The sequence below is a fragment of the Oncorhynchus mykiss genome, chromosome 2 (assembly GCF_057628025.1).
Source record: "Oncorhynchus mykiss isolate SJ-2025 chromosome 2, ASM5762802v1, whole genome shotgun sequence".
Classification (NCBI taxonomy): Eukaryota; Metazoa; Chordata; class Actinopteri; order Salmoniformes; family Salmonidae; genus Oncorhynchus; species Oncorhynchus mykiss.
Window position 1 is genome coordinate 39,515,599 of NC_143023.1, and position 24,473 is coordinate 39,540,071.

The 24,473-nt window shown below is 44.4% G+C and overlaps 1 protein-coding gene across 5 annotated transcripts in view; it reads left to right on the forward strand.

Moving 5' to 3' along the window:
- The window catches only part of LOC110489640 (zinc finger protein 236), a 106,740-nt gene that overhangs the window by 73,186 nt on the left and 9,081 nt on the right, over window positions 1-24,473 (forward strand). For all 5 annotated transcript variants that reach the window (XM_036948247.2, XM_090199461.1, XM_036948253.2 and 2 more), the window contains exons 19-29: window positions 1,897-2,073; window positions 3,068-3,356; window positions 9,920-10,023; window positions 11,110-11,508; window positions 13,245-13,390; window positions 13,924-14,146; window positions 16,364-16,567; window positions 21,248-21,391; window positions 22,806-22,972; window positions 23,331-23,459; window positions 23,585-23,779. In XM_036948247.2, coding sequence (XP_036804142.1) covers window positions 1,897-2,073; window positions 3,068-3,356; window positions 9,920-10,023; window positions 11,110-11,508; window positions 13,245-13,390; window positions 13,924-14,146; window positions 16,364-16,567; window positions 21,248-21,391; window positions 22,806-22,972; window positions 23,331-23,459; window positions 23,585-23,779 — 2,177 coding nt within the window. The remainder of the gene's footprint in view (window positions 1-1,896; window positions 2,074-3,067; window positions 3,357-9,919; window positions 10,024-11,109; window positions 11,509-13,244; window positions 13,391-13,923; window positions 14,147-16,363; window positions 16,568-21,247; window positions 21,392-22,805; window positions 22,973-23,330; window positions 23,460-23,584; window positions 23,780-24,473) is intronic.

The window sequence follows — 24,473 nt, forward strand, 5'->3', positions numbered from 1 at the left end:
TCCCACAATACGTTGGGTGAATTGTGGCCCATTACTCCTGACAGAGCTGGTGTAACTGAGTCAGGTTTTTAGGCCTCCTTGCTCGCACACACCTTTTCAGTTCTGCCCACAATTTTTCTATAGGATTGAGGTTAGGGCTTTGTGATGGCCACTCCAATACCTTGACTTTGTTGTCCTTAAGCCATTTTGTCACAACTTTGGAAGTATGCTTGGGGTCATTGTCCATTTGGAAGACCCATTTGTGACCAAGCTTGAAATTCCTGACTGATATGTTGAGATGTTGCTTCAATATATTCACATAATTGTCCTCCCTCATGATGCCATCTATTTTGTGAAGATCATCCGTCCCTCGTGCAGCAAAGCACCCCCACAACATGATGCTGCCACCCCCGTGCTTCACAGTTGGGATGGTGTTCTTCGGCTTGCAAGCCTCCCTCTTTTTCCTCCAAACATAACAATGGTCATTTTGGCCATTATCAGACCAGAGGACATTTCTCCAAAAAGTACAATCTTTGTCCCCATATGCAGTTGCAAACCATAGTCTGGCTTTTTTATGGTGGTTTTGGAGCAGTGGCTTCTTCCTTGCTGAGCGGCCTTTCAGGTAATGTCGATATAGGACTCGTTTTACGGTTGATATGGGTACTTTTGTACCTGTTTCCTCCAGCATCTTCACAAGGTCCTTTGCTGTTGTTCTGGGATTGATTTGCACTTTTCACACCAAATTACGTTCATCTCTAGGAGACAGAACGCGTCTCCTTCCTGAGCGGTATGACGGCTGCGTGGTCCCATGGTGTTTATACTTGCGTACTATTGTTTGTACAGATGAACGTGGTACCTTCAGGCGTTTTGAAATTGCTCCCAAGGATGAACCAGACTTGTGGAGGTCTACAATTTTTCTTCTAAGGTGTTGGCTGATTTCTTTTGATTTTCCTATTATGTCAAGCAATGAGGCACTCCACAGTTTGAAGGTAGGCCTTGATATATATCCACAGGTACACCTCCAATTGACTCAAATGATGTCAAATAGCCTATCAGAAGCTTCGTAATCCACTACATTATTTTCTGGAAGTTTCCAAGCTGTTTAAAAGGCACAGTCAACTTAGTGTATGTAAACTTCTGACCCACTGGAATTGTGATACAGTGAATTATAAGTGAAATAATCTGTCTGTAAACAATTGTTGGAGAAATTACTCCTAACCGACTTTCCAAAACTATAGTTAGTTATCAAGAAATTTGTGGGGTGTTTGAAATCAAATTTTAATGACTCCAACCTAAGTGTATTTAAACTTCCGACTTCAACTGTACTACTTAAGTAGTTTTTTGGGGGGAATCTGTACTTTTTTTCCACAATTTCGATCTTTTCTCATTGCTGCAACTCCCCAAAGGGCTCGGGAGGCGAAGGTCGAGTCATGCGTCCTCCAAAACATGACTCGCCAAACCGCGCTTCTTAACACCCGCCCGCTTAACCCGGAATCCAGCCGCACCGATGTGTCAGAGGAAACAACTTTCAACTGACGACCGAGGTCAGCCTTCAGGTGCCCGGCCCGCCACAAGGAGTCACTAAAGCTCAATGAGCACAATTAAGCCCCCCCGGCCAATCCCTCCCCGAACCGGGACGACGCTGTGCCAATTGTGCCGTTTGCTTAATATAAGGAATACTTTTGATACATAAGTATATTTTTTGCAACTACGTTGACTTTTGATGCTTATATTTAAAACCAAATACTTTTAGACTTTTACTCAAGGAGTATTTTACTATGAAGGTATCTTTACTTTTACTCAAGTATGACATTGGAGTACTTTTTCCACCTTTGGGGAAACCTAAACCTTATTGGCCAATACACTGATGAAACATATGGTTATTTATATCTCCCTCTCCTTTGCTCTCGCTCCTAGGAGTGAAGGCCTATAAGTGTAACATGTGTGACACATCCTTCACCACCAACGGCAGTCTGAACCGCCACATGGTTGTCCACCTGAAGCCCTACAAGTGTCACATGTGTGAGGAAAGCTTCCGCAACAACGTGCTGTATAGGAAGCACTTGAAGAAGGACCACGCCGAAGTGGACAGAGGTACAGACATAGGCTGCGTCCCAATAATATATCCTTTCTCCTAAAGTATGCATTCGTTCACTACTTCCCACAAATCTAAAAGCATTGGATTGGTGGAGGCTAGCAGGAGTTTCTATGATATTTCTTATACCAGTCATTTCCTTCCAAATCAGTGAAGGGGAGTGAACAAGTGCACACTTAGGAAGGAATGAGAGGAATTTGGGACATAGCCATAGAGATATACACTATACAAGCATTTCACTACACCCACCACAACATCTGCTAAATATGTGTATGTGACCAATACAATTTTAATATTAGAGTGGCTAGTGTCATAGATCTGTTTAGCTCTAGATTTTGTTAATAATGGCAGCCATATTGGTCAATGTCCCATTTAATTATATAAGTACAGAGATGTAGTATTTACAAAATCCTTCAAAAAAATCCTTCAAATTAGGGGATTTGACTATTTCAGCCACACCCGTTGTTGACAGGTGTATAAAATCTCCATAGATAAACATTATCATTAGAGGGGCCTTACTGAAGAGTTCAGTTACTTTCAACGTGGCGCTGTCATAGGATGCCACCTTTCCAACAAGTCAGTTTGTCAAATTTCTGTGCTGCTGGAGCTGCCCCGGTGAACTGGAAGTGCTGTTATTGTGAAGTGGAAACGTCTAGGAGCAACAACGGCTCAGCCGCGAAGTGGTAGGCCACATCTGCTCACAGAACGGGACCGCTGAAGCGCGTAAAAATAGTCTGTCCTCACTACCGAGTTCCAAACTGCCTCTGAACGCAACATCCGCACAATAACTGTTTGTCGGGTGCTTCATGAGATGGGTTTCCATGGCCGAACAGCCGCGCACAAGCCTAAGATCACATGCACAATTGACAAGCAGCAATTATTTGAAATGCATCTGAAATGGACCCAGGTCTGAGTTCGAGTTGTGGGCGTGATGTTGATTGACACTCAAGAAGCATGTGAATAATTTCCTCCTATGTGTCTCTCCCCTCGCAGGGCTGGAGGATGAGGATGGCGAGGAGGAAGAGGAGGGTGAGCAGACCGTGATGAAAAGGAACCGGGCCAACATCATAACCTTCACCGAGGAGCAGGCGGAGGAGCTGGCCAAGAATGACCCTGGTGACGAGGCGTCAGTGTCGGAGAAGGTGCTGGCCCAGTCGGCGGCGGAGCGCGACCGCATCAGCGAGATCAAGGACAAGGCGGTGGAGCTGGAGACGGAGCCCAAGTTCGCCAACTGCTGTAACTTCTGCCCCAAGAGCTTCAAGAAGCCCAGCGACCTCGTCAGGTGAGCGGAGTGTCGGAGAACTGTCTCCCTCTGTCCTGTACTCTCTTATATGCTCTTTCTCACTCTCTCTTCATCTACTTTCTCTGTCCTATTCAGGGCCTGAAACTAATGTTTTGTTCCGCCAGCCATTCTGTGGCAGGTAGATTTAAAAATTGACCAGCCACTCATTTTAACTAGCCAAAATGTTTTTTCTCCATAATTACACCAAAACCTTCCCCCCCAAAACAGAGGAGCATGCCTCTAAAATAAGAAATGTTTTACTAGTAAGAAGTGATGTGGTATATTGCCCAATGCTATTTCATGTTTTGTGACCTTAGTCTTTTAATCAAAATATCACTGATGAGACAAAAAATTCAGCTGCCCCTTTAAAGGAAAGATTCACCCATTTTGAGCGATGTTCTATCGATTCCCTGGGTCATTTCATGTTTTCATGTGTATCTGAGCTATCGCTGTTCAAGCAGGCAGAAATTTGGCTGGTATGAAGCATCTCACTACACTGGAAGTTAATAGGAATATGACTTTTAGATCACAAAAACATCTGTCATACATGTCAGATCTAAATACTGTCCGATGTCATAACGCGAGAGGTTGTCTTCGATTGAGCCATTGATCATATTTTTGCGATATTCCTACCTGGAGAAATGTGTAATTGAAGAGGGTCTAGCACATTTCTCCTGTTTGTCTGCCTCTTCAGTACAGGGTGCATTGCATGGTGCTGTTGTGAATGTCAGACTGCAGGTTGAACATGGTAAGATTGTAGACTTCTAAATTGATAGCTGTAAATTTGCCAAAACAAAATGCACTAACTAGCTACTTCACATGCTGAACACATTTCCATGTTTCCACATCCATTTTCACATGTTGGTACCAACCTTATTATAACGATAAAATAAAACATTTGTTCACAAAAATATTGTTCTCACATAATATTGTTAATTAACACTGTAAATTAATAGGAATTAGTGGTTTTGGGTGGATTTTTCCTTTAAGGGAGGTAGGTTACCATGGCAACCAGGGCAGTCATGCCGCTCTAGTTGTTCTTTAAAAGTAATTTCCTCAACATCTTAAATAAGCATGCCCCTTTCAAAAAATGTAGAACTAAGAACAGATATAGCCCTTGGTTCACTCCAGACCTGACTGCCCTCGACCAGCACAAAAACATCCTGTGGCGTACTGCACTAGCATCGAATAGTCCCCGCGATGTGCAACTTTTCAGGGCCAGGAACCAATACACGCAGTCAGCCAGGAACCCCTATTACCAGTCTGTTCAACCTCTTTCGTATCGTCCGAGATCCCTAAATATTGGAAATCTGCCGCAGTGACACACTAGACCCTAACTATTATAGACCTATATCCATCCTACCCTGCCTTTCTATAGTCTTCGAAAGCCAAGTTAATAAACAGATCACTGACCATTTCGATCCTTACCTTCTCCTCTGTGCAATCCGGTTTTCGAGCTGGTCACGGGTGCACCTCAGCCACGCTCAAGGTACTAAACGATATCATAACCGCCATCGATAAAAGACAGTACTGTGCAGCCATCTTCATCGACCTGGCCAAGGCTTTCGACTCTCTGTCAATCACCATATTCTTATCGGCAGACTCAACAGCCTTGGTTTCTCAAATGACTGCCTCACCTGGTTCACCAACTACTTCTTGACAGAGTTCAGTGTGTCAAATCGGAGGGCCTGTTGTCCGGACCTCTAGCAGTCTCTATGGGGGTACCACAGGGTTCAATTCACGGGCCGACTCTTTTCTCTGTATACATCACTGATGTCGCTCTTGCTGCGGGTAATTCCCTGATAAACCTCTATGCAGACGACACCATTCTGTATACATCTGGCCCTTCTTTGAACACTGTGTTAACTAACCTCCAAACAAGCTTCAATGCCATACAACACTCCTTACGTGCTCTTAAATGCTAGGAAAACCAAATGCATGCTTTTCAACCGTTCGCTGCCTGCACCCGCCCGCCCGACTAGCATCACTGCTCTGGACTGTTCTGAATTAGAATATGTGGACAACTACAAATACCTAGGTGTCTGGCTAGACTGTAAACTCTCCTTCCAGACTCATTATTAAACATCTCCAATCCAAAATTAAATCTAGAATCAGCTTCCTATTTCGCAAAAAAAGCCTCCTTCACTCACGCCGCCAAACATACCCTCGTAAAACTGACTATCCTACCGATCCTCGACTTCGGCGATGTCATTTACAAAATAGCCTCCAACACTACTCAGGAAATTGGATGCAGTCTATCACAGTGCCATCCGTTTTGTCCCCAAAACCCCTTTTACCACCCACCACTGCGGCCTGCATGCTCTAGTCGGCTGGCCCTCGCTACATATTCGTCGCCAGACCTACTGGCTCTAGGTCATCTCTAAGTCTATGCTAGGTAAAGCTCCGCCTTATCTCAGCTCACTGGTAACCATAGCAGCACCCACCCACTGGTCACGATAACAACACCCACCCGTAGCACGCGCTCCAGCAGGTGTATCTCACTGGTCATCCCCAAAAGCCAACACATACTTTGGCCGCATTTTCTTCCAGTTCTCTGCTGCCAATAATTGGAACGAATTGCAAAAGTCGCTGAAGCTGGAGACTTATATTTCCCTCACTAACTTTAAACATCAGCTATCTGAGCAGCTAACCGATCGCTGCAGCTGTAAATAGCCCACCCAATTTACCTACCTCATCCCCATATTGCTTTTATTTACTTTTCTGCTCTTTTGCACACCAGTATATCTACTTGCACATCATCATCTGCTCATCTATGACTCCAGTGTTAATTTGCTAAATTGTAATTACTTCGCTACTATGGCCTATTTATTGCCTTACCACCTCATGCCATTTGCACACACTCTATATAGACTTTCTTTTTTTCTATTGTGTTATTGACTGTACGCTTGTTTATTCCATGTGGAACTCTGTGTTATTGTTTGTGTCGCTTTGCTTTATCTTAGCCAGGTGGCAGTTGTAAATGAGAACTTGTTCTCAACTAGCTTACCTGGTTAAATAAAGGTGAAAGCCAAAAAAATAAAGGGACCACTAAAATAACAAAAAAATAAAGGGAACACTAAAATAACACAACACAAATAACACATCCTAGATCTGAATGAATGAAATATTCTTATCAAATACTTTTTTCTTTACATAGTTGAATGTGCTGACAACAAAATCACACACAAATAATGAATGGAAATCAAATTTATCAACCCATTAAGGTCTGGATTTGGAGTCACACTCAAAATTAAAGTGGAAAACCTACACTACAGGCTGATCCAACTTTGATGTAATGTCCTTAAAACAAGTCAAAATGAGGCTCAGTAGTGTGTTTGGCCTCCACGTGCCTGTATGACCTCCCTACAATGCCGGGGCATGGTCCTGATGAGCAACTCCTAGACAGTCTGTGGTGCAATGTGGCGTTGGTGGATGGAGCGAGACATGATGTCCCAGATGTGCTCAATTGGATTCAGGTCTGGGGAACGGGCAGGCCAGTCCATAGCATCAATGCCTTCCTCTTGCAGGAACTGCTGACACACTCCAGCCACATGAGGTCTAGCATTGTCTTGCATTAGGAGGAACCCAGGGACAACCGCACCAGCATATGGTCTCACAAGGGGTCTGAGGATCTCATCTCGGTACCTAATGGCAGTCAGGCTACCTCTGGCGGGCACATGGAGGGCTGTGCCGCCCCCCAAAGAAATGCCACCCCACACCATGACTGACCCACCGCCAAACCGGTCATGCTGGAGGATGTTGCAGGCAGCAGAACGTTCTCCACGGCGTCTCCAGACTCTGTCACGTCTGTCACATGTGCTCAGTGTGAACCTGCTTTCATCTTTGAAGAGCACAGGGCGCCAGTGGCGAATTTGCCAATCTTGGTGTTCTCTGGCAAATGCCAAACGTCCTGCACGGTGTTGGGCTGTAAGCACAACCCCCATCTGTGGATGTCGGGCTCTCATACCACCCTCATGGAGTCTGTTTCTGACCGTTTGAGCAGACACATGCACATTTGTGGCCTGCTGGAGGTCATTTTGCAGGGCTCTGGCAGTCCTCCTGCTCCTCCTTGCACAAAGGCGGAGGTAGCGGTCGTGCTGCGGTGTTGCCCTCCTACGGCCTCCTCCACGTCTCCTGATATACTGGCCTGTCTCCTGTATGTGTGTATATATATATATATATATTTTATTTTATTTTATTTTTATGTGTCTTCGCTAGCAGTTGAAGCAAACTCTAGCATTGAAAAATGCTTGCACTGTGGAGCCCTGACCAACCGACAACGTGGCTGCTGAAATAGACATGGCAGGTGTTCGTTTAGGCCCTGGTCCTATTCCCCCTCATGCTCTGACTCTGAGCGACTCAGACTCTCTCTGTGTCTCTGAATATCTTGCTCTTGGGGTTGATGTTTCCCCCACCTCTCTGAGCTCTTTGAGAGGGGCTCCTCTCATGTTCAGGTGCAGTCCAGCCCGTGAGTCCACCTGTACGTCCATCTCCACCTCTCTCTCTCACTCTCTCTCTCTCCTTCTCATTATTCTGTCATGATTGTCTTTCCCAGCGGTTGAAGAGTTACCTTGTCGTTCCAGCCGCCCTCTTCTCCTGGACCTTTCAAAGAGCAATGCCCAGCTCATTGTCTCCCACCCCCCCACGCCCATCCTATATCCCAGAAGAGCCCTCCACTACAGAGATCCCAATTACAGGGCCCTGAACAGGCTCCAAACTGCAGCCCTGACCCAACCTCTCTCCCAGAAGAAGAGCCCTCCTCCCAGTCACTACAACAGTTTCTACTGCAGACCTCTGCTCTGAGAGGGGCTCCACAATAGACCCTATCTGAAGTTATTAACACAGCCCACAGCACTCACAGGCTGGCTGACAGGGTTTGTGTTATTGGGGTGCTTATCACCTGCCAAATCACACACACGTGTTTACTGGGGAGTTCATTCATCAGATCACCACCAAACAAGCTGCTAAACAGCCAATTTTATTTTTTTTAACAATTGTCATCGTCAGGCGCTGGAGAATTGAGTTGTTTCCCTCTTCATTTCCCTCTTGTTTGGCACTAGTGTTGCACCGGTGTGTGAACAGTGCGTGACAGGCGAAATGTTTCTTAAAGTGTCAATCTGCAGTTGAAACAATAACACAGCGGTCCCCCTTCGCTGTTTGGGTAAAACTGCTGAGCGATGGGGCTGGAGAAATGTAACCACTCTCAAATTCAAAAGAAAGATGTGTGGATGCAAGGACTGGCCATGTATATTGCAAATGTATATTTTAAATCATGTTTTGAGGCTATAGTGTTTTTTTTTTTTTTTTTTTACAACTACATTGTTTACAAACATTGGAGTAAAACAATGTTAGATATTGCTTTCTGTTGGGGTTCGACAGTTGAACTAAGCTCATGAAGCATGTGATGTTCTTCAAAAATCAATGAGGCATCGCAGATTGCCCCTTTAAGGAAGGATGCCTCCGCTTAACATGAGCGGAGCTGAGTGAGGAGAGGCAGGATCTAGTTTGACAGCTGGAATTGTCCCATCAGTTTATGGAGTCATCTTGTAAGAAGAAGAGAAAATACTGCTATGAAATGGACAGAGGTGCCATATCAACGGCTCATTTCTTTAGTGCACTGTTTTCGAGCAGTAACTTTTAGTTAGTGAAATTTCGGTCCATCATTCATTGCAATCCGAGCATAAAATGTTCTGCTAACAAGAGAATAGGTTATACTGGACCATAAAAGTTTGGTTGCAATTAATGGCGAGGAATATTAGATTGGGTTATTAAGATATTAAGTAATGAGCTTGTCAAATCTTAAGTAATGATCATTATGGCTTCGTCAAACATCCCCCCCCCCCCCCTCCTCCCAGCCATAACTCAAGGACATATTGAAGTATTTATGGGATAGGCTTAGCTTTTCATTTCGGAAGCTCTTCAAAAGTAGCCTAATATAATTATCGAGTCACTAAGCCTACCCGAAAACAAGGAGAAATGACAGCAACACCCCGGGGATGGCTGCAAATAAGATGTATTCACTTCATTTCATGGTGCTCTTTTATCAAAACAATAAAGCCGACGTGTTTTTGACAAAGACAAGTTACCCTGACAAGCTACCCATTCTAATAGAAAACATTCTGCTTTGTCAGCAAAAAAAAATTGCATAATATAAAAATAAACGTATCCCTGCTCAGGTTATGAGAGGGAGTAAACTAACAATTTTGCTGAGTCAGTGGCCTTGTGCCTGAAACTTGCAGATTCAAATTCAGGAGAGATGACATCCAGGTGTTATTTAATTTCCTGGGAGCCTTGGTAAGCGCAAAGCATGCCAAATTAAAATAGGAAAACATCAGAATGGCCACAGGTGATAAATGCATTGTGTGTTACACTGTATTTTTTTATGAAAAGAATGTGAACCTTCTTTTAATTCATCTTCTTTTAATTTAACTTCTTTTAATTAATTCTTAGACTCTGAAACTTAACCTAAAGCGTTCCCTTGACACGCTGTCCATTCTAACAGGAATGTTCATGAGTAACTTTCTCACTCGCTCTTTCTCTCCCTCCCTCCTCGCTCTCTCTAGACATATCCGGATCCACACAGGAGAGCGTCCTTACAAGTGTGACGAGTGTGGGAAGAACTTCACCGTGAAGTCCACCCTGGACTGCCACATAAAGACCCACACAGGTCAGCGTGCAGTGCACAGCGTGTACTTCCACTCCATCTGATCAGATGGGGGGGATCAGAGGAAACACTGTAGGAGGGGAACGTTAGTTCAAATGCCACCGTGGGAGTAGCGTAGGCTGATCTGTCCCTGTTAATTAGTTTAAGTGATGTTAGGGTTGTTGCTACATTAGCTGCAATATGTTCTCAGTATGGTCCAACTCTGTGGGTGTAGAGTGCACTTTGATCCATGATTTAAGAGTTACATTATGTAAATCAATCAGTAAATGTAGTGAAAGCGGGTCCGTACTCAAAAACAAGAGTTTATCAATTCTTGGACACGTAGTCCTAATTTGTTATAAACAATATTTAAATCGGCCTCATTTGCATGTCTTATCGTCTAACGGCGCTGTGGGGAGTAATTGTGCCCGATGATTTATGGGACGGAGTTGTAGGTTTGATCGCCGGCGCAAGATGGCAGCAGAAAAGTTTTGTTATTCAAGGGATATTAGGAGATATCTCCTCACACCTTGTTCTCTTTTGGTAATTACTGTGGTTTGACACTCTGACCCTGGAGCAGACACACTCATTCTCCCTGATTAATGAGAAGGCCCAGACATTTGCTAAGCAGGCCTAATAGTCCCAAGTTATTGTTGAAGAGCTGTGGATCAGTATTCTCTGTAGGGATGTCTGAATTAACTTTTGGAACTGCAGTGATTAGAAAAGTGACTCGTTTCATTGGTACTCTAGGGGAGAAATCGAGGAAAAGGCGTCTTGTCAGAACGGAGGTGCCAAACGTTCATCAATGGAACAATGACATTCAAACTCTGTTTCAGGACATTATTGGCAAAAGTTTTTTGAGAATATATATTTTTTTTATTGGTTCACATCAATCTAGAGTCACAATACACATTTTGGACCTAACACCCAACCCCCACTCCAAACAAACCCCTGGTGGCCCTCACTCGATCCCAGACCTCAGTCACATTGTTGCCAAACCTACCACTATGTTAAATAATGAGAATTAGTGGTACACAGTAAATCCCCGTTAGAAAACAAGAAGAAACCTACCGTTAACAATGCTATCATTCTGTTGTTCTCCCCCTGCAGGTCAGAAGCTGTTCAACTGTCACATGTGCAACACATCCTTTTCCACCAAAGGGAGTCTGAAAGTCCACATGCGTCTCCACACGGGCTCCAAGCCCTTCAAATGCCCCTTCTGCGAGCTCCGCTTTCGCACCTCAGGCCACCGCAAGACCCACATCCAGTGTCACTACCGGCCCAGCTCAGAGGGTCGGAAGGCCAAGCGAGCGGCATCATCCAGAAGTAACCAGAACCAGCAGCACCCGGCTAACCCAGAGACCCTCCACCCTGTGGGCCTGCTCCAGGCTACCACCACAGACCATAACATCTACCTCCCAGCCAACCAGGTCCTCGCAGGCCAGTTTGACCAGAACCTGCTGCAGCAAGGCCTGGTGGGCCAGGCTATCCTGCCTACCTCCATGTCCGGTAAGGGCCAACTCACTCACTCACATCAGGCTTGGGGGTCAATTCCAATTCAATGAATATATTGAATTGAACATGGGTTCCTCTCCATAAAATGCATTAATACAATTCAATTCCTGACTTGAGTTTAGGTGGAATTCACCGCAACCCTGGCACACACACACACATTCGCACAACCGTCCATTGCCACAAACACATAATTATTCCATTCTTATTGCCAATACTTATTACCCTATGCAAGCCTAGCTCACCCCTGCCACTATTGACATGAAGCATACACCCAAGTGCTGCTCAGCACAGAAACCATATTTCACCTGAACAGTCCGCCCTAACCTAGTCTACATTCAAACCATAGTTTGAGACTGAGAGGAGAGGTTTGAAGCCTGAGTCCAAGTGCAGTCTGTTCTCAGTAGCCAGCCAAGGAAGAGTTGATGACTGGTGTCTGAGACTGCCATCATTGAAATTGTTTGTGGTGAAGAGGTGCACGAGGGGTGTTGTACAAAACAAAGTCATCAGCGATTGGATCATCTCTAACCAATCAGTGTATCAACGCCAATGGCAATTTTCCAAACTGACGCTTTACCCACTTGTGTTCTGGCTCTGGCCCAACCCATTGGTTTCTGGACCAATAAGACGGCCCCGAATGTGTTTCAATTCATGAGGGGTCGAGGAGGCACTCCGATCCAGACTCATTGTGGAGAAGATACTAACGTCCATGGGCGTGGTGTAGTATTTGGCTGGAGCAAGGAGTCTGGGTAGCCAGGCAACGTCTTTCACGCCTGGTTCAAAAGCAAGACCAATGTTCTGCAAATATTTAAAAGCACTTTTCCTGTAGTTTTCCTCGTGTGAGCCTCATGTCAAAGACAAGTTTCCCATCTCATGGAAAATAAATATTTGTTCAATCCAATTTATTAAGACATTCTCGGCTTCAACTACAGTATGACATATCTGTTAGTTAGATCTACAGACGAGGATGAAATAAGGAGTCTGAAGCAACATTTGTGGAGTCTGAAAAGCATCAACACTTAAGAGTTGAAATGTTTTGACTGAACTCTGGCTCACTTCACCTCTAATCTGTCGTTTGTTCAAACTGGCAGCGAGGGGGAAGCCATCCAAAAAAGCAGCGATGAAATGAATTCCCCTCACAGCGCTGTTCGAGAATCTAGTAGGGCTTCGAAATGACTTAGAAATGGCTTCCACGCACTGTGCTCATTGCTGGCACACAACTCGGGGTGCTACTGGCAGCCTCTCTCTCTCGCTCGCTCGCATGTAGGCCCCTAGTTCCCTCGAAGATCCCCCCCGTTGGATGATAAGTTGCTCTGAGCCATTCCTCTTATCTGTTCGAGCAGACGGAAGGCACATTGAGCAAACACGGAAAAATCTGAATTATTACCATTCATTTTTTTATTATGTGAATCTGCATTAAATTACATAATTTAAGTTATTTCTCAAAGTCCCACATCTTATATTTTGGTTTATGGTGGGTTTAGAGTCTAGACAGTTGAACTGGGCTCATCATGCATTTCTAAGTGCCATTCTTCCAGAATAGATGGGTGTTTTGTGATTCATTTAAACGATAGAAAATGTCTATAAATATCACAGAATGGGAGTCTGCTTTTTATACCAGCCCGTTATGTGTTGAGTACAAACTCGATGCCTTAAAATGCAAGTCGAATTATCCAAGCTTGGGACAATAAAGGTCTTCTAATCTAATGGTGTGGTTTGTGATTCTATTGTAGCGGGTGGTGACCTGACAGTGTCTCTGTCGGAGGGTCTGGCTACTCTGGAGGGCATCCACCTCCAGCTCACCTCTGCCAACCTAGTGTGTCCCAACGTCCAGATCTCTGGCATTGACTCCAGCAACATCAACAACATCACACTGCAGGTAATGAGGGGTGTGTGTGAGTGCTTGTCACTGCCAGTGTCACCTACTTCTCACCCTCTCTTTCCTCTCCTTTGCTCCACCTCTCCTTCTCCCTTTGTTCCCTCTTCTTCATCATCTGTCCTAACTCTCCTCTGCTCTCCTATCGCTATCTCTCTCTCTTTCATCTCTCTTTCTCTTTCTCTTTCATCTCTTTCTCTCTCTCTCTCTCTCTCTCTCTCTCCCTCTCTCTCTCTGTTTCATATCTCTGTTTCATCTCTCTCTCTCTCTCTCTCTCTCTCCCTCTCTCTCCCTCTCTCTTTCTCTCTCTCTCTCTCTTTCACCTCTCTTTCTCTCTCTCCCCCTCTCTTTCTCTCTCTCTCTCCCTCTCTCTCTTTCATCTCCTCTCTCTCTCTCTCTCTCTCTCGGTTTCATCTCTTTCTCTCTCCTCTCTCTCTCTACTCACCTCTCTCTCTCTTTCTCTCTCACTCTCTCTCTCGCTCTCCCTCCCACCCCTCTCTTGTGTTGCCTCATTGGTATTCTTCCATCCCCTCCAGATTGACCCAGCCATCCTCCAGCAGGGAGGTCTCCTCTCCCACGCCCTGACAGGAGACGGAAGCCTGACCAGCCACCCTGGTGCCCACCTCATGGCCACGGGAGACCCCTCGGCGTCCAGCTCCAATGTGGTCCTGCACCCGCTCACCAGCCTGGCTCTGCACCCCCCCGCTATCGGTCCCGGCCACGTCACCATGGGCAGCCTTGGCGAGCACGACATCACAGGTGCATGGTGGTCCCATTCTGTTCCTATACTAATGATCCATGATCCCTCAGGAGAATTGAAGGGGTAGTTCCCTCGGAAAGTTCACTTGTGTTATCAAATCAAATTCAAATCAAATGTATTTATATAGCCCTTCTTACATCAGCTGATATATCAAAGTGCTGTACAGAAACCCAGCCTAAAACCCCAAATAGCAAGCAATGCAGGTGTAGAAGCACGGTGGCTAGGAAAAGCTCCCTAGAAAGGCCAAAACCTAGGAAGAACCCTAAAGAGGTGGCCAGTCCTCTTCTGGCTGTGCCGGGTGGAGATTATAACAGAACATGGCCAAGATGTTTAAATGTTCATAAATGACCAGCATGGTCAAATAATAATAATCACAGTAGTTGTCGAGGGTGCAACAAGTCAGCACCTCAGGAGTCAATGTCAGTTGGTTATGTTTATTAGTTTATTAGTCCATTACAATCCCAAAGCATTGTGCATGTCAGCATTCACGTTTTTCAAGATGGAGCATTTTCTGTTTAAAACAGAAACTGTGGTGCCTTTTCGATGATGTACACATTTTCTTCTCCTCAATTTACCTGTTCCCTCAACAGATGCATACATTTAATTTGACAACGCAGGTGCATGGTGCTTCCGTCTTCTCCCCCCATACCTCTCATATGCATTCCTATACTAACATTGACCACGTTTACATGCGCACTGTGTTCCAGGTAGTAGTTCATATCCCGCTTAAAGTCTTATCCCTGTAACCATGAATAAACAGAATGTTCCTCATTTAAGGTCATATGGGTTAAATCGAATAGTAACTGAAATATGGACACTGACTTTGGCTTCTAACCTTTCACATGTAGCATAATATCATTTTAAATGCTGCAGAATGTTGCGTTTCTGGCAATGAAATTATACAACACACACGTTAATTTTGTCTCGAACAGGAGTGGAGAAATTTGAATTCTTTCTTTCAGCATCTCTTGAGAAAACGTGACTGCGCGTGTAATGTGTTATATTTGACACTGTTATGCAAGCAGGACAAACAGAAGTCTTTTCATAAATGTGTTTCGTAATTTTCTCAGCTTTTAATTCCCTTAAAACTGGTCAAACTGTTAACATTTTGACATTTTGCATAGGACTGTTTTGGAGTTGTTGCGTTTTCTGCACGGCCCCTAAACGAAACTGACAACTTTACAGGTGTTTACTAGATTACTACTGCATTCGTTCTATCGATGTAAGAAATGATTCTGGTGAGCACTACTTTATTTCGTCTTCTGGTTCACCAAGTTATGACAGAAGAGAAGCTGCATGTATCAAACTTTACTTGACAAATGGACTACCAAATGTCGGAAATTATAAGCAGAATAAAAAAATAAAAAATAAAAATATATATATATATATTATGGTGGATGGAACTGCGCAGGGAGCCTACTTTTTGAAGTGATTTGTTTGACAATCAGATGAACACAACACCCATGAAAAGCTAAACTCAGCCTCCGCAGACCGCAAAAAGAACATTAAGGGGGATAAGATTTTTACATGCCACAGTATCCCGTCTTCGATCTGCATATCCCAGGCATCTTTTTCCGGGTTTCTCATAACCGGGATGCAAGCTTTTTTGGGTTATTGTAAACGGGATATGATGTTTATATGCATCAACTCAAAAACAGAATACTTGAGTATTGTGAATAATAACAGGATATTGGTGTGCATGTAAACGTGGTCATTATCAATAATTAATACAATTCTGGATTTTCCTCGACGACGCCAAATCCTTTTTGCTTCCTTGCAGCCAAACTCAAAATGGGTAGATGTTTCACTAAAGTGTTTCTTAACTAATGTGTGCAGCTGACGGTGTCTCTTCTACTCATATCCTCTCCTCTCTTTTGGGCTCCACAGCTTTATTTTGTTGATATGAGTGGTATGTGATGTGTGGCCCCACCTTGAGGAAACTGTCACAATGAGTTTGTTCCACAGCCATGCTTTCACACCAGCTGGACCTACTTTGACAGCATAGGGTGTCAACCTAAGCCATGAGAGACGGCGGGAGAGGAGAGGAGAGATGGAGGGAGGGAGTAAAATGGGGATAAGGAGAAGACGGATGAAAAGGGGAGAGGATAGGAGAGAGAAAAAAGAGAGAAAGGAATTGAGGAAGGATAGAAGTGAAGAGAGTCAATTAGTTAATGATGGCTTCTGTATCTCCCTGTTTTCTCTCCTTCCCCCTTTAGGTTCTCATCAGGACCTGAGCCATGTGATGAATGCTCCAGGCCTGGTGTCCAGTGGGGCTCATGGTGCTCAGGAGATCACCCTGACCATCAACAACTCCAGCCTCACCCAGGCTCTAGCTCATGTCCAGGCCCAGGCCAACGCTGCTGCTGGGGGCAACACTGCTGCAGGCAACCACCCCCAGGAGATCACACTCACCATATCAGGTAGACACACACAAATTATCTGTCCCTATTCTCCATACTTCTCCCAAAGTGTACACTTGCACGCTCCCCATCATGGATTTGACAAAGAAGGAAACTCTCCAGCTAATGCTTGCACCAATCCAATATGCTTTTAAAGATGCACTATGCAGGAATTGCTCTGCCATTTCCTGGTTGACTTCATTTCAGTTTATGCGACAAAACAAGCAAGTATAGTGTAGCAAATCATTGTATCATCTAAAACGCTGAGAAATATATTTTCCATAACCACATTTTTTCCCCCAGCTGTTTGAAGCTAGTGTGCAAAATCGAAAGTGTAAGACTCAAAAACTAAACTTAAGAAAGGGAAGCATAGAAGAGGTGCACATAGAACAGATCTACCTCTTCTTAGGCTTGCTTTCAATAAGAATTGCATATCTATAACACACATTTTTATGTGAATTTGGTCGGGTTTCCCAAAAAATTACATATTGTACACAGTGCGCACTTTGGGAAAACACACACACACACGCAGCTACAGACAAACATGCAGACACTCACCATAGGCACTCACTCGCTCATGCCCACACACACGTGACAGCTAATCAAGCTGGCTCACAGGAGCACAATCATCTATTTTTCCCTTCACTTTAATTCAACAAACCAAGTTCACAAAGAGATTGTACGGATAAAAAGGTCAGTAACACATCTTTTCATGAGACTGTAATTGGTATACTGTACAGATGCGTCAACAGCGCTTCAAGGTTACTTAATCGTGAGATACAGTGGGGCAAAAAAGTATTTAGTCAGCCACCAATTGTGCAAGTTCTCCCACTTAAAAAGATGAGAGAGGCCTGTATTTTTCATCATAGGTACACTTCAACTATGACAGACAAAATGAGAGAAAAAAAAAAATCCAGAAAATCACATTGTAGGATTTGTAATGAATTTATTTGCAAATTATGTTGGAAAATACAGTGCCTTGCGAAAGTATTCGGCCCCCTTGAACTTTGCGACCTTTTGCCACATTTCAGGCTTCAAACATAAAGATATAAAACTGTATTTTTTGTGAAGAATCAACAACAAGTGGGACACAATCATGAAGTGGAACGACATTTATTGGATATTTCAAACTTTTTTAACAAATCAAAAACTGAAAAATTGGGCGTGCAAAATTATTCAGCCCCTTTACTTTCAGTGCAGCAAACTCTCTCCAGAAGTTCAGTGAGGATCTCTGAATGATCCAATGTTGACCTAAATGACCAATGATGATAAATACAATCCACCTGTGTGTAATCAAGTCTCCGTATAAATGCACCTGCACTGTGATAGTCTCAGAGGTCCGTTAAAAGCGCAGAGAGCATCATGAAGAACAAGGAACACACCAGGCAGGTCCGAGATACTGTTGTGAAGAAGTTTAAAGCCGGATTTGGATACAAAAATATTTCCCAAGCTTTAAACATCCCAAGGAGCACTGTGCAAGCGATAATATTGAAATGGAAGGAGTATCAGACCACTGCAAATCTACCAAGACCTGGCCGTCCCTCTAAACTTTCAGCTCATACAAGGAGAAGACTGATCAGAGATGCAGCCAAGAGGCCCATGATCACTCTGGATGAACTGCAGAGATCTACAGCTGAGGTGGGAGACTCTGTCCATAGGACAACAATCAGTCAGTCGTATATTGCACAAATCTGGCCTTTATGGAAGAGTGGCAAGAAGAAAGACATTTCTTAAAGATATCCATAAAAAGTGTTGTTTAAAGTTTGCCACAAGCCACCTGGGAGACACACCAAACATGTGGAAGAAGGTGCTCTGGTCAGATGAAACCAAAATTGAACTTTTTGGCAACAATGCAAAACGTTATGTTTGGCGTAAAAGCAACACAGCTCATCACACTGAACACACCATCCCCACTGTCAAACATGGTGGTGGCAGCATCATGGTTTGGGCCTGCTTTTCTTCAGCAGGGACAGGGAAGATGGTAAAAATTGATGGGAAGATGGATGGAGCCAAATACAGGACCATTCTGGAAGAAAACCTGATGGAGTCTGCAAAAGACCTGAGACTGGGATGGAGATTTGTCTTCCAACAAGACAATGATCCAAAACATAAAGCAAAATCTACAATGGAATGGTTCAAAAATAAAGGTGTTAGAATGGCCAAGTCAAAGTCCAGACCTGAATCCAATCGAGAATCTGTGGAACGAACTGAAAACTGCTGTTCACAAATGCTCTCCATCCAACCTCACTGAGCTCAAGCTGTTTTGCAAGGAGGAATGGGAAGAAATGTCAGTCTCTCGATGTGCAAAACTGATAGAGACATACCCCAAGCGACTTACAGCTGTAATCGCAGCAAAAGGTGGCGCTACAAAGTATTAACTTAAGGGGGCTGAATAATTTTGCACGCCCAATTTTTCAGTTTTTGATTTGTTAAAAAAGTTTGAAATATCCAATAAATGTCGTTCCACTTCATGATTGTGTCCCACTTGTTGTTGATTCTTCACAACAAAAAAAAATACAGTTTTATATCTTTATGTTTGAAGCCTGAAATGTGGCAAAAGGTCGCGAAGTTCAAGGGGGCCGAATACTTTCGCAAGGCACTGTAAGTATTTGGTCAATAACAAAAGTTTATCTCAATACTTTGTTATATACCCTTTGTTGGCAATGACAGAGGTCAAACGTTTTCTGTAAGTCTTCACAAGGTTTTCACACACTGTTGCTGGTATTTTCGCCCATTCCTCCATGCAGATCTTCTCTAGAGCAGTGATGTTTTGGGGCTGTTGCTGGGCATCACGGACTTTCAACTCCCTCCAAAGATTTTCTATGGGGTTGAGATCTGGAGACTGGCTAGGCCACTCCAGGACCTTGAAATGCTTCTTACGAAGCCACTCCTTCTTACGAAGCCACTCCTTCGTTGCCCGGGCGGTGTGTTTGGGATCATTGTCATGCTGAAAGACCCAGCCACGTTTCATCTTCAATGCCCTTGCTGATGGAAGGAGGTTTTCACTCAAAATCTCACAATACATTGCCCCATTCGTTCCTTTACACGGATCAGTCGTCCTGGTCCCTTTTGCAGAAAAACAGCCCCAATGCATGATTTTTCCACCGCCATGCTTCACAGTAGGTATGGTGTTCTTTGGATGCAACTCAGCATTCTTTGTCCTCCAAACACAACGAGTTGAGTTTTTACCAAAAAGTTATATTTTGGTTTCCTCTGACCATATGACATTCTCCCAATTTTCTTCTGGATCATCCAAATGCTCTCTAGCAAGCTTCAGACGGGCCTGGACATGTACTGGCTTAAGCAGGGGGACACGTCTGGCACTGCAGGATTTGAGTCCCTGGCGGCGTAGTGTGTTACTGATGGTAGGCTTTGTTACTTTGGTCCCAGCTCTCTGCAGGTCATTCACTAGGTCCCCCCGTGTGGTTCTGGGATTTTTGCTCACCGTTCTTGTGATCATTTTGACCCCACGGGGTGAGATCTTGCGTGGAGCCCCAGATCGAGGGAGATTATCAGTGGTCTTGTATGTCTTCCATTTCCTAATAATTGCTCCCACCGTTGATTTCTTCAAACCAAGCTGCTTACCTATTGCAGATTCAGTCCTCCCAGCCTGGTGCAGGTCTACAATTTTGTTTCTGGTGTCCTTTGACAGCTCTTTGGTCTTGGCCATAGTGGAGTTTGAAGTGTGACTGTTTGAGGTTGTGGACAGGTGTATTTTATACTGATAACAAGTTCAAACAGGTGCCATTAATACAGGTAATGCGTGGAGGACAGAGGAGCCTCTTAAAGAAGAAGTTACAGGTCTGTGAGAGCCAGAAATCTTGCTTGTTTGTAGGTGACCAAATACTTATTTTCCAAAATAATTTGCAAATAAATTCATTAAAAATCCTACAATGTGATATTCTGGATTTTTTTTCTAATTTTGTCTGTCATAGTTGAAGTGTACCTATGATGAAAATTACAGGCCTCTCTCATCTTTTTAAGTGGGAGAACTTGCACAATTGGTGGCTGACAAAATATTTTTTTGCCCCACTGTATGTATGAATAGAATTCTCCTCTCCTATTCTCCTAAATATGTCATTGTGGCACTCACATTCCACAGAAATGTAAGTTAGGTGTTTGTGTGTCAATTGACATACTGGACACAGTCACACACACACTTACAGGCACAAGTTTGATTCACTCTGATGCATACACACTCAAACATCCTCCTACAATAGTACAAACTTAATCCGGTATACCTATATCCAGCTCAGAATCAGTTCCCCTCCACTCTGCCCGGGAATTAAATTTAAGTCATAAAATGTAATTTAAAGTGCTTCATCACAGAGGCAATTTCACGGTAGCAATTTAACGGAGTGATGCTGAGACTAAAAACGGTTTTATGCCAAATAAAAACCAATGATTTCAAGGTTAAACATACAACTCTATGCACAAGTGCGACTTTTAACAATTTCCACAGAAAAATGTGCAAAAACACATTTACTTGACGAACAGTGCAGATGCCAATTTTGATAACAGAATGCTGGTTTGTGCTTCTTGTGCTGTCATTCTGTGACCAAACTTTGCATGAATGTAAACAAAGCCAAAAACGGAGAGATGAAGACTGCAGATGTAGAAAGAGCAAAAAGGGGCGGGGGAAGATAATTTAGTCACGTCACTGTGGGCTGTAGATCAAATGTATTTTCTCTCATCCTGAAGGTCAAGACCTCCTCCAGCAGCACGGCACCCATGGTGGCGGAGAGATGATTGGCGGGATCAGGCTGGCATCCCACCAAACCACAGGTGCCACCCTCACCATTGGCAATGACCACCTTCTACCTCAGAGCAACGCGGGCATGACTGGTAAGGGTTGGCAGCAGCACTGACTGCTGTGTGTGTATGTTTGCATCTACTCACCCATTGTGCAGCCCGCTTGGAGCGCACAGTGAAAGGCCTGTGACGTAAAGTGTGTTGAGTGATTCGTTCAGCGGGAGAGATGGAGAGATGGGTCAATTAACTCTCTGATTGCAGTACCTCTCAACGCTCATCACTTGTGGAGTTTCGTCTACTTCTCGGAGCCATCGTCATCGATCTCCTCTCAACTCAAGTGAACAACATTCTGTTACAAACAATGAATAGGCGTTGAGAGGAGTTTGGTCGTTTTGGTATGCGTGTCTGTTCATGTGTGTTTGTATCTTCACAGTCCCCGCTATCCCATAGGGTGTATTTTTATCGTAAAAAAAAAAATTCTGATTCTACTGCTTGCGTCAGTTACCTGATGTGGAATAGAGTTCCATGTACCCATGGCTCAATGTAGGACTGTGTGCCTCCCATAGTCTGTTCTGGACCTGAGGATTGTGAAGAGACCTCCGGTGGCATGTCTTGTGGGGTATGCACGGGTGTCCGAGCTGTGTGCCAGTAGTTTAAACAGACAGCACGGCGCAATCAGCATGTCAACATTTCTTACAAAAATAAGTAGTGATGAAGTCAATCTCTCCTCTACTTTGAGCCATGAGAGATTGAAATGCATATCATTGTTGGCTCTCCATGTACATTTAAGGGCCAGACATGCTGCCCTGTTCAGAGCCAATTGTAATTTTCCAACGTCCCTCTTTGTGGTACTTGACCACACGACTGAACAGTAGTCCAGGTGCGACAAAACCAGGGCCTGTAGGACCTGCCTTGTCGATAGTGTTGTTAAGATTATGGACAGACTTCTCCCCATCTTAGCTACTTTTGTATCAAAATGTTTTGACCACAGCAGTTTTACAATCCAGAGTTACTCCAAGCAGTTTAGTCACCTCAACTTGCTCAATTTCCACGTCATTCATTACAAGATTTAGCTGAGGTTTAGGCCTAAGGGGTTCTTGGCCTTTCACATTTTTACGCTGTGGAACATAGTTGCCAAGATTCCTTGTAGTGGTGAGTGATGGCAAGCTGCTAGGCCTAATTTCCCTTAACACTGTCACATCACAATTTTAAATGATGCTGCAGAGAACAAGTAAATTATCTGATAACTTCTCATAAAATGTGCTTTTTTTTCTTCACGTATTTGCTGTTCATGTGGCGTTTTCAGGTATCTGCCCAATCCACTCCCAGTCAATTTCCACTGGCTTGCTCTCCTTCCGATTACCATATGCCACAGTGCATCATTCTACCCATTTGAAAATGCATAGCCAATTCATTTTCAATGGCATGGCACAAAAATGGCTTTTTAAAATCCCGCAAGTATTTCTGTCAAGATAAATTCTCACCTACTTCCTGTCTCTCCTGTCAGTCACCAGCCTGCCGTCTAGCACCTCCCTATCGCAGACGGCTGGCTCCCAGAGCCTGGTGATGTCATCATCGAGCATGGCCAGCGACGGCAGCGTGACTCTCACACTGGCAGACACACAGGGTATGCTGGACGCTCAACCTCAATTCACGCTCAACTTCAACGCACAGGTAACCACTCTGAAACACACACACAATCATGCGCACACACACACACACACACACACACACACACACACACACACACACACACACACACACACACACACACACACACACACATACACAGGTAACCACTCTGAAAAACAATATATTCCCATTCAAAATCACATTTTCCCTAAACACTAACCTTAACCTTAACTAACCTTAATCTAAACCTAAGCCTAAAATATACTTTTTACAAGTGAGAACCATTTCTCTGAATTTTGGTTGGTTTACTATTCTTGCGAGGACTTCTGGTACTCACAAGTATAGTTGAACGTGTTACACGCACACACACACAGTAACAGTGAGTATCTTCTCTCCATAGAGTCAGCAGTACCAAACTGTGCTCAGTGACCAGGATCTCTCAGGACAACATGCCGGCTCCACCCAGCAGGTCATACTGATCAGTCATCACCCCCAGGCCACTGAGGGACAACCTGACAATGTATACAGGGTCAGTCAGCCACTGTGTGTGTGTGTGTGTGCGCGCATGTACCTCTACGTGTGTTGTGTTGTTAACAGATGTCTAAGAAGGACAGGGTGGTGGGTATGATAATGTGTGTGTTGTGTTGAAACCAGCTATCAGAGGAGGGCCAGGCGGTGGGGAAGGAGGACCAGGGGCATAACCAGAAGCAGAACCAGTGTTTCTACTGCGATCAGGTGTGCCAGAGTGCCAACACCCTGCGACGCCACTGCAGGCAGGCCCACGGCAAGGACCGGTGCCACGTCTGCAGAGTGTGTGGAAAGGCCTTCAAAAGAGCTACTCACTTAAAGGTAAGCGGGGACAGACACACAGTCACCAACAAACACACTGGAGACTGGACTATATAGCTTGGAACACTGTCAAGTTTGCGGAGTGTGTGGCAAAATAAAGCACCGTAGGTCTGGGCAGACACACACTACAGCACGTTTATATGTTTTATGTATTCCTTCCATTCCCTGATAGTAGTTGTCCTGCCTTGCCCTCAGAGCAGAGTTAAACTCTGGATAATTGTTTCCTATGGGGCCAGCTCTGAGTACTCTTGAGTGTATTCTGGGCGGAGGACGGGATTAGGAGTGGGTTACAGAAGTCAAACAGCTGAGAGTATCTCAGCATTCAGGGGAGTTTAAACACAATCGCCTTAGAGGACCTGAGCACAATGACTGAAGCCTTCTCTTCTGCTGCTTCAGTTTCTGACGTGGTCTCGTAAGAACGATACACCAACTGTCATTCTTCCCTCTGTGTCCCAAACGCCTCCTGCCTCCTGACAGGGTAATAAGCCCCGGGAGGAGCGAGAGGTAAAAGTTAACAGCTGAGTGCACACTTTGTCTCCTCTGACAATGCTGTCGTAATCTACTCATGACGATACGGCTGCCCAAGGAAGAGAGGCTCTCCATTTAATAGCTCCACTCCAGCACGTAAACAGTGGGAAGCATTGAGGAGAGGCAGGAGCTTGACCTAATTTGTAGGTCAATATGCAGAGGTCAG